Source organism: Danio rerio, chromosome 17 (assembly GCF_049306965.1).
Source record: "Danio rerio strain Tuebingen ecotype United States chromosome 17, GRCz12tu, whole genome shotgun sequence".
Classification (NCBI taxonomy): domain Eukaryota; kingdom Metazoa; phylum Chordata; class Actinopteri; order Cypriniformes; family Danionidae; genus Danio; species Danio rerio.
Genome location: NC_133192.1, coordinates 498,113 through 510,000, shown reverse-complemented (window position 1 = coordinate 510,000; position 11,888 = coordinate 498,113). Strand labels below are relative to the sequence as shown.

The 11,888-nt window shown below is 44.4% G+C and overlaps 1 protein-coding gene across 19 annotated transcripts in view; it reads left to right on the top strand.

Annotated features, from left to right (window-relative positions):
- The window catches only part of fancm (FA complementation group M), a 69,977-nt gene that overhangs the window by 45,346 nt on the left and 12,743 nt on the right, over positions 1–11,888 (top strand). For 14 of the 19 annotated variants that reach the window (XM_073926824.1, XM_073926821.1, XM_073926813.1 and 11 more), the window contains 5 exon segments: positions 361–453; positions 585–757; positions 874–1,080; positions 2,230–2,452; positions 7,311–7,657. In XM_073926824.1, the coding sequence (XP_073782925.1) occupies positions 361–453; positions 585–757; positions 874–1,080; positions 2,230–2,452; positions 7,311–7,657 (1,043 nt within the window). 19 annotated transcript variants of the gene reach the window in all.

The window sequence follows — 11,888 nt, the reverse complement described above, 5'->3', positions numbered from 1 at the left end:
TGTGTGTGTGTGTGTGTGTGTGTGTGTGTGTGCGCGTGATAATGAGTGTGTGTGTGTGTGATAATGAGTGTGTGTGCGTGCGTGATAGTGTGTGTGTGCGCGTGTGTGTGTGATAATGAGTGTGTGTCTGTGTGTGTGCGTGTGCGTGTGCGTGATAATGAGTGTGTGTGTGTGCATGATAATGAGTGTGTGTTTGTGTGTGTGTGTGTGCGTGCGTGCGTGTGCGTGATAATGAGTGTGTGTGTGTGCATGATAATGAGTGTGTGTTTGTGTGTGTGTGTGTGTGTGCGCGTGCGTGCGTGTGCGTGATAATGAGTGTGTATGTGTGCGTGATAATGAGTGTGTGTGTGTGATTTGCAGGTCCTGAAGAGCCGTATGTCTACACACACCCTAAACTGCAGAAGCTGGATGAGGTGGTGCTGCGGCACTTCCAGACGTGTGCGGAGAGCTCAGGTGTGCAGAGATAATCTCAGACGCTTCACTGAAGCACCAGCTAATAATGGCAGCACGTCTCTTCTGGGTTTACTCTGAGTCGAGTTGAATTGAAGCGAGATGAGTGTGTGATGTTGCTGAGTGTGTTTCAGATGTGTCAGCAGTGAACACGCGCGTGATGATCTTCTCCTCGTACCGTGAGAGCGTGCAGGAGATAGCCGAGATGCTGAACCGACACCAGCCGCTGGTCAGAGTCATGACCTTCATGGGCCAGGCGTCTGCGGGGAGAGGGGTCAGAGGATTCACCCAGAAAGAGCAGCTGGAGGTGCTTTATTCAGTGATGTTTTATGCCATGTGCTTACATTTAATGTCACATTTAATTCTTTGTGTGTAAACATGAGTTTCCACTGACTGCCGGTCATCAGCTGTGTCTGTGTTCAGGTGGTGCGGCGGTTTCGTGAGGGCGGTTTCAACACTCTGGTCTCCACGTGTGTGGGTGAGGAGGGTCTGGACATTGGGGAGGTGGACCTGATTGTGTGTTTCGATGCGCAGAAGAGCCCCATCCGTCTGGTGCAGCGCATGGGCCGCACGGGCCGCCAGAGGCAGGGACGCATCGTGGTCATCCTGGCCGAGGGCCGAGAGGAACGGGTCAGAGCGTAAATATATGTGTTTATCTATATATGTTCAGCTGAAGTCAGATTAGTGATGCTCTGCTGTGACATTTCAATTCTTTGAATATTATTTCTCAAGTGCAGTTCAATAAAGGGAACACTTCTAAACACAATAGTGTTAATAACTCATCTCTAATAGCTGATTTATTTCCTCCTCACCATGATGACAGCACATAATATTAGACTAGATATTCTTCAAGACACTTCTATACAGCTTAAAGTGACATTTAAAGGCTTAATTAAGCGAGTCATTGCACAACAGTGGACCTGAACTCTCCTGTTTTCAACTGTTCATCCTATTTGAACTGTTCATATTTTTTAGTTTAAATTGAAATCAAATACCACTAAACTGGCCAGACTATTTTAGAATTGCATATCTACTTCACAATTATTGTCAAAAGTATGAGGAAATACAGTTCATATTCATCAACACATAGGGGGCGCTCTTGTATGGTCACCAATGTAAACTGAAGGTCACCTGGTGGTCATGTCTGGTACTGCAGCCAAACTACATACTACTGAAAGCTCATTTTTGGAGATATGGAATATGATGTGTTCAGATATTAATCTTTGATTTTTCTGTCAGTTTTATGGTAAAACATGATTTGTAAAATACATATTTTGTGTATTATAATAACATACATTATTAGGCGAGGCAGTGGCGCAGTAGGTAGTGCTGTCGCCTCACAGCAAGAAGGTCGCTGGGTCGCTGGTTCGAACCTCGGCTCAGTTGGCGTTTCTGTGTGGAGTTTGCATGTTCTCCCTGCGTTCGCATGGGTTTCCTTCAGGTGCTCCGGTTTCCCCCACAGTCCAAAGACATGCGGTACAGGTGAATTGGCAAGGCTAAATTGTCCGTAGTGTATGAGTGTGTGTGTGAATGTGTGTGTGGATGTTTCCTAGAGATGGGTTGCGGCTGGAAGGGCGTCCGCTGTGTGAAAACTTGCTGGATAAGTTGGCGGTTCATTCCGCTGTGGCGACCCCGGATTAATAAAGGGACTAATCCGACAAGACAATGAATGAATGAATGAATATCCATTATTATTATTTTCATAAACAATGTTTGTTTTATGTAACTTTAACTTTTTCACTTCAGCTACAATCTGACATCTCTCTCTTTCTCTTACAGACTTATAACCAGAGCCAGAGCAACCGGCGCAGCATAAACAAGAGCATCATGGGAAATAAGCACAGTTTCCAGATGTTTTCTGACAGTCCTCGTATGCTGCCGGCAGATGTTACTCCAGCGCTACACAAGATGCACATCAGCTGCGCTCAGCAGTTCCAGCACAGAGACAGCGGACGCAGATCCAGCAAGAGCCGCCGCTCATCCCTCACCCTCAACATGACCGGTAACACACACTTTACACTCTCAACAACACCACTAACACACTTTACACTGTCAACAACACCACTAACACACCTTACACTGTCAACAACACCACTAACACACTTTACACTGTCAACAACACCACTAACACACTTTACACTCTCAACAACACCACTAACACACTTTACACTCGCAACAACACTAACACACTTTACACTGTCAACAACACCACTAACACACTTTACACTGTCAACAACACCACTAACACACTTTACACTCTCAACAACACCACTAACACACTTTACACTGTCAACAACACTACTAACACACTTTACACTGTCAACAACACCACTAACACACTTTACACTGTCAACAACACCACTAACATACAATTCACATTCTCGACAACACCGGTAACAAACTTTACACTCTCGACAACACCGCTAACACACTTTACACTGTCAACAACACCACTAACACACTTTACACTGTCAACAACACCACTAACACACTTTACACTGTCAACAACACCACTAACACACTTTACACTGTCAACAACACCACTAACACACTTTACACTGTCAACAACACCACTAACACACTTTACACTGTCAACAACAACACTAACACACTTTACACTCTCAACAACACCACTAACACACTTTACGCTGTCAACAACACCACTAACGCACTTTACACTGTCAACAACACCACTAACGCACTTTACACTGTCAACAACACCACTAACACACTTTACACTCTCAACAACACTAACACACTTTACACTGTCAACAACACTACTAACACACTTTACACTGTCAACAACACCACTAACATACAATTCACATTCTCGACAACACCGGAAACACACTTTACACTCTCAACAACACCGCTAACACACTTTACACTCTCAACAACACCGCTAACACACTTTACACTGTCAACAACACCACTAACACACTTTACACTGTCAACAACACCACTAACACACTTTACACTGTCAACAACACCACTAACACACTTTACACTGTCAACAACACCACTAACACACTTTACACTCTCAACAACACCACTAACACACTTTACACTGTCAACAACACCACTAACACACTTTACACTGTCAACAACACCACTAACACACTTTACACTGTCAACAACACCACTAACACACTTTACACTGTCAACAACACCACTAACATACAATTCACATTCTCGACAACACCGCTAACACACTTTACACTGTCAACAACACCACTAACACACTTTACACTCTCAACAACACTAACACACTATACACTGTCAACACCACTAACACACTTTACACTGTCAACACCACTAACACACTTTACACTGTCAACAACACCACTAACACACTTTACACTCTCAACAACACCACTAACACACTTTACACTCTCAACAACACTAACACACTTTACACTGTCAACAACACCACTAACACACTTTACACTGTCAACAACACTAACACACTTTACACTGTCAACAACACCACTAACACACTTTACACTCTCAACAACACTAACACACTTTACACTGTCAACAACACCACTAACACACTTTACACTGTCAACAACACTAACACACTTTACACTGTCAACAACACCACTAACACACTTTACACTCTCAACAACACTAACACACTATACACTGTCAACACCACTAACACACTTTACACTGTCAACAACACTAACACACTTTACACTGTCAACAACACCACTAACACACTTTACACTCTCAACAACACCACTAACACACTTTACACTCTCAACAACACCACTAACACACTTTACACTCTCAACAACACTAACACACTTTACACTGTCAACAACAGCACTAACACACTTTACACTCTCAACAACACCACTAACACACTTTACACTGTCAACAACACCACTAACACACTTTACACTGTCAACAACAGCACTAACACACTTTACACTCTCAACACCACTAACACACTTTACACTCTCAACAACACTAACACACTATACACTGTCAACACCACTAACACACTTTACACTCTCAACACCACTAACACACTTTACACTCTCAACAACACTAACACACTATACACTGTCAACAACACCACTAACACACTTTACACTCTCAACACCACTAACACACTTTACACTCTCAACAACACCACTAACACACTTTACACTCTCAACAACACTAACACACTTTACACTGTCAACAACAGCACTAACACACTTTACACTCTCAACAACACCACTAACACACTTTACACTGTCAACAACACTAACACACTTTACACTCTCAACACCACTAACACACTTTACACTGTCAACAACACCACTAACATACAATTCACATTCTCGACAACACCGGAAACACACTTTACACTCTCAACAACACCGCTAACACACTTTACACTGTCAACAACACCACTAACACACTTTACACTGTCAACAACACTAACACACTTTACACTCTCAACACCACTAACACACTTTACACTCTCAACAACACTAACACACTATACACTGTCAACAACACCACTAACACACTTTACACTCTCAACAACACTAACACACTATACACTGTCAACACCACTAACACACTTTACACTCTCAACAACACCACTAACACACTTTACACTGTCAACAACACTAACACACTTTACACTCTCAACACCACTAACACACTTTACACTCTCAACAACACTAACACACTATACACTGTCAACAACACCACTAACACACTTTACACTCTCAACAACACTAACACACTATACACTGTCAACACCACTAACACACTTTACACTGTCAACAACACTAACACACTTTACACTGTCAACAACACCACTAACACACTTTACACTCTCAACAACACTAACACACTTTACACTGTCAACAACACTAACACACTATACACTGTCAACAACACCACTAACACACTTTACACTGTCAACAACAGCACTAACACACTTTACACTCTCAACAACACTAACACACTATACACTGTCAACAACACCGCTAACACACTTTACACTGTCAACAACACCACTAACACACTTTACACTCTCAACAACACCACTAACACACTTTACACTCTCAACAACACTAACACACTATACACTGTCAACAACACCACTAACACACTTTACACTCTCAACAACACTAACACACTTTACACTGTCAACAACACTAACACACTGTACACTGTCAACAACACCACTAACACACTTTACACTCTCAACAACACCACTAAAACACTTTACACTCTCAACAACACTAACACACTTTACACTGTCAACAACACTAACACACTTTACACTGTCAACAACACCACTAACACACTTTACACTCTCAACACCACTAACACACTTTACACTCTCAACAACACTAACACACTATACACTGTCAACAACACCACTAACACACTTTACACTCTCAACAACACCACTAACACACTTTACACTCTCAACAACACTAACACACTTTACACTGTCAACAACAGCACTAACACACTTTACACTCTCAACAACACCACTAACACACTTTACACTGTCAACAACACTAACACACTTTACACTCTCAACACCACTAACACACTTTACACTGTCAACAACACTAACACACTTTACACTGTCAACAACAACACTAACACACTTTACACTCTCAACACCACTAACACACTTTACACTCTCAACAACACTAACACACTATACACTGTCAACAACACCACTAACACACTTTACACTCTCAACACCACTAACACACTTTACACTCTCAACAACACCACTAACACACTTTACACTCTCAACAACACTAACACACTTTACACTGTCAACAACAGCACTAACACACTTTACACTCTCAACAACACCACTAACACACTTTACACTGTCAACAACACTAACACACTTTACACTCTCAACACCACTAACACACTTTACACTCTCAACACCACTAACACACTTTACACTCTCAACAACACCACTAAAACACTTTACACTCTCAACAACACTAACACACTTTACACTGTCAACAACACTAACACACTTTACACTGTCAACAACACCACTAACACACTTTACACTCTCAACACCACTAACACACTTTACACTCTCAACAACACTAACACACTATACACTGTCAACAACACCACTAACACACTTTACACTCTCAACACCACTAACACACTTTACACTCTCAACAACACCACTAACACACTTTACACTCTCAACAACACTAACACACTTTACACTGTCAACAACAGCACTAACACACTTTACACTCTCAACAACACCACTAACACACTTTACACTGTCAACAACACTAACACACTTTACACTCTCAACACCACTAACACACTTTACACTGTCAACAACACCACTAACATACAATTCACATTCTCGACAACACCGGAAACACACTTTACACTCTCAACAACACCACTAACACACTTTACACTCTCAACAACACTAACACACTATACACTGTCAACAACACTAACACACTGTACACTGTCAACAACACCACTAACACACTTTACACTCTCAACAACACCACTAAAACACTTTACACTCTCAACAACACCACTAACACACTTTACACTGTCAACACCACTAACACACTTTACACTGTCAACAACACCACTAACACACTTTACACTCTCAACAACACTAACACACTTTACACTGTCAACAACAACACTAACACACTTTACACACTCGACAACACCACTAACACACACTTTACACTCTCAACAAAACTACCAATACACACTTTATTGTAGAGCGGCACAAAGCATTGAGATGCATTCGTGTGTCTCTCTCTCTCTCTGTGTGTGTGTGTGTGTGTGTGTGTGTGTGTGTGTGTGTGCGTGTGTGTGTGTAGCAGGTGCTGATCAGCGGTGTTTAAAGCAGGACTGGAGTCTGAGCTCCGCTGAGCAGGCCGTGTGGTCGTCCAGCATGAGGCTGTCAGAGACTGAAGCTCAGCCGGTGTTCAGACCCTCCAGCATGCTCAGCTTCAATGAGGAGCGCGCACCCCTGTGTGGGTCAGGAGTGTGTGTGTCTGGAGAGTGTGTGTGTGTGTCGCGGCCGCTAAGAGAGCTGTCCCTGTGGGAGTGGAGACACTGGCAGAACCGGCCGCTGCACACACACCGCGTCCAGCATTCAGAGCGATGCCTTCATTTCACCACCATCATGGAGCTGATCGACACTCTGAGACACCAGGAGGAGGAGGTGAGCTGTCAGACACACGCACACACTCACACAGACACACACACTCAGTAACTCACTCCCACATACGCATACAATCATACACACATATAGACACAATCATGCATGCACACACACAATCACATACTCACACATACATATATACTCACTCACTCACTCAAACACACGCACACACACACACACACACACACACACACACACACACACACAGTCACTCACATATACGATCTCACGCACACTTAGTAATTCACACACACACACACACTCACTCACACAGTCATACACACACACTCGATCAGTCACTTACACATGCATATACAAAGTCCCTTTATTCTTTAGGGTTCGCCACAGCGGAATGAATCGCCAACTATTCCTGCATATGTTTCACACAGCGGATGCTCTTCCAGCTGCAACCCTCTACTGGAAAACACCTATACACACACACACTCATGCACTACAGCCAGTGTAGTTGATCAGTTCCCCTATAGCGCATGTGGTTGGACTGTGGGGGAAACCGGAGCACCCGGAGGAAACCCACGCCAACACGGGGAGAACATGCAAACTCCACACAGAAACACACACTGACCCAGCCGGGACTCGAACCAGAGACCTTCTGTCACAGTGCAACATCATGCCGCCTGCTCAGATAAATCAAAGATTCTCCTCAGAGCTGGTTACAGCAGTGTTATCACTGGTGTCAGATGAACAGTACAGTACAAATCTTCAGAGTCTAAACAATGGATATAACACACACACACACACACACACACGCATGTTTCATGTCTGATACAGATCTGAGAGTCTTAGTTGTCAAGGAGAAGAGCGCTGGGTCTGTGTTTAAATCAAAACAGGCTTGATCTTGACTTCTGCAGGCGTCACTGAAGGCCATTAGCTTGATGGAGGTTCAGAAGTGTGTGTGTGTGTGTGTCTTCATCATAGTGATCTCCTCATTCCACACGGACCGCAGACTCACTGGAGCGCCTGTGGAAACACACTCCTCCATCTCTGACACTGTAAAGCCTGGTTTCTACTTCTGCGTCAAGTGACCGGCGTGACCCATGGCCAGAGCAAGCTGAACTTCCGCTCTAGGCAAAGGACGGTCACACCGCCCTCAACCCAAAAGTGAAAGCAGGGGTTGGCGAGGAAGCTGGCGCCACCCTCTATATTCTGTTGCCCTAGGTGCCGATATAACTGAGGGTGCGGGTGGTAAGGGTAGCGTCGGGGATGTTGCCCTCTCTATTCTGCCATACTAGGCGCGGATATAACTGAGGACGCGGGTGGTAAGGGGAGTGTCGCAGATGCTGCCCTCTATTCTGCCCCCCTAGGCGGCCGCCTAGGTCGCCTCTATGGACGCGCCGGCCCTGCCCACAACGCATGCAACACATGTAGCTGTGCATTTATACTTCTGCTGCTGTCTCTGTTGGTCTGCAATAACACTTCTGAAACGCTAGTGGGCAGTGAGGTGTTAATGTGTCTCTGTGTCGAGTTTCTTCATTGGTGTTTTGTCCTTTCTGAACGCTTCCGGGATGTACAAGTGGCTCAAACTCGCTCATTTTGAGGCAGGAACCGGCGGACGTGCAACAACTTTAACTATGAGGTAAACACAAAACACGCTAACAAGTCAACCAATCACAGAGCTTGCGCTATGCGGCGTTGCGACGTGTAGTTACATTTTTTGAAAGGTGCATATCAGCGACGCCGATGGCCACAGCATACGGCTATGCGTCAGCGCCGTAGTATACGCATGCGCTTGCCGCAGAAGTATAAATCAGCCTTAACCCACGTCTGTAGCAGACTCTTTCTGACACTCGCTCCATATCAATAAAGAAGAAGCGTTGTGCAGTTCTGAGTGTGCCTCACAGGTGAGTGGGCTTGACAATCCACCTGTAGATACACACTCCACACTTCTCTCTGTGACAGAAACACACTCCCCCTCCAGCTCCTCTGTATGATCAGCTGCTGTGGTGTGTATTGCCTCGTGTTGTTGAATCGCTGAATGCCTCTTCAAGTGTAGGTCGCTTTGACTAAGTGTAAACATCTGGAGCTGAAGCTCATCCATCATCATCCTCTGCTCTGACACCTCCTCCAGCGCTTCATTCAGTAGAAGAGTGTACACAGATCCACTAAAATGAACACATTAGTGACACAACATTCAGCTGTGAAGTCTGTGCGTGTGTGTGTGCGTGTGTGTGCGCGTGTGTGCGCGTGTGTGTGCGCGTGTGCGTGCGCGTACGTGCGTGCGTGCGTGCGTGTGTGCGTGTGTGTGTGTGTGTGTGCACGTGTGCGTGTGTGTGTGCGTGTGTGTGTGCGTGCGTGTGTGTGTGCGTGCGTGTGCGCGCGTATGTGTGCGCGTGTGTGTGCGCGTGCGTGTGTGTGTGTGTGTGCACGTGTGCGTGTGTGTGTGCGTGCGTGTGTGTGTGCGTGTGTGTGTGCGTGCGTGTGTGCGTGCGTGTGCGCGTGTGTGTGCGCGTGTGTGTGCGCGTGCGTGTGTACGTGTGCGTGTGTACGTGCGTGTGTGCGTGCGTGCGTGTGTGTGTGCGTGCGTGCGTGCGTGCGTGCGCGTGCGTGCTTGCGTGCGTGTGTGTGCGTGTGTGACGGATGTACGTTTTACTCAAGTTTTCTATAACAGATGTCAGAGTAACTCTGATGATAACTCCACATTCAGTTATCTGGACTCTGAGCGACTCACTGCAGTCTAAACCACACCAGAACACTGCAGATCTGCTCTACAGTCCTCCTTTGATGATGATGAAGATGATGATGATGAAGATCTTCTATAGTCTTCCTCCTCTGATGATGATGATGAAGATGGTGAAGATCTTCTATAGTCTTCCTCCTCTGATGAAGATTATGAAGATCTTTTATAGTCTTCCTCCTCTGATGATGAAGATGGTGAATATGATGAAGATTTTCTATAGTCTTCCTCCTCTGATGATGATGAAGATGGTGAAGATCTTCTATAATTATCCTCTGATGATGAAGATGGTGAAGATCTTCTATAGTTATGCTTTGATGATGATGATGAAGATGGTGAAGATCTTCTATAGTTATGCTTTGATGATGTGGATGAAGATCTTTTATAGTCTTCCTCCTCCTCTGATGATAAAGAAGATCTTCCATAGTCTTCCTCTGATGATGATGATGATGATGATGATGATGATCTTCTAGTCTTCCTCCTCCTCCTCCTCCTCTGATGATGATCTTCTATAGTCTTCCTCTGATGATGATGATGATGATGATGATGATGATCTTCTATAGTCTTCCTCTGATGATGATGATGATGAAGATCTATAGTCTTCCTCCTCTTATGATGATGAAGATGGTGAAGATCTTCTATAGTTATCCTCTGTTGATGATGATGATGATGATGATGATCTTCTATAGTCTTCCTCTGATGAAGATCTTCCTCCACTGTGCAGGTTCTCTGTGATGTAACTGTCCTCAGAGCAGTTGTGTAACTGTAAGTGGGTCAGTGTGTTTGACCCAGATGACTCCAGCAGTGTTCTCCAGCTTCATGTCAAAACAAACAGAGGAGCAGCGGCTCGTCTCTCTGCGCTGATGACGTGGTGTGTGTTCATAAACACTGAGCAGGATTACTCTGATGAAGAGGCCGTGTGTGTGTGTGTGTGTGTGTGTGTGTGTGTGTGTGTGTGTGTGTGTGTGTGTGTGTGTGTGTGTGTGTGTGTGTTTAATGATGATTAATGGTTCTGATAATGTTCATGGTTTAGAGTCACACAGAGCCTCTATTCTCTCCGTCCTGCCGCCGCTTCACATGACGCCTCACATGATGACCCCATTATGATGTGAAGCACTCGAACTCATTTATTGGACTCTAGTTTACTCTTCTACATTACAGCAGTTTACAGACAAATGACTAGATGCTCCGTCACAGCAGCAGCGGTACAAAAAATAAAAGAAATATCAGTACCAGAAGATGACTAATAAACAACTGAGATGCACAGCTGAGAATAAATCAGCAACCACATCTGTGTGTGTATATCCTGCGCTTATAGATTACTCAGTGAATATAGATGATGATATTTGGTGCATTTTAACAGAACTGGGCTCTGTTCTTCATACCTCGCTTAAATGATCTGAGCTGATTTGGCAGATCCTGAATCTGTTCATCTTGATAACTGATCTCTGGCTAATTTGGTTCTTCAAACAAGTTGGTGAATCAGATTAAAGTGTCAGGATGAGCTGATCTGAGATCTGTGTGTGTTGTGAAGGACTG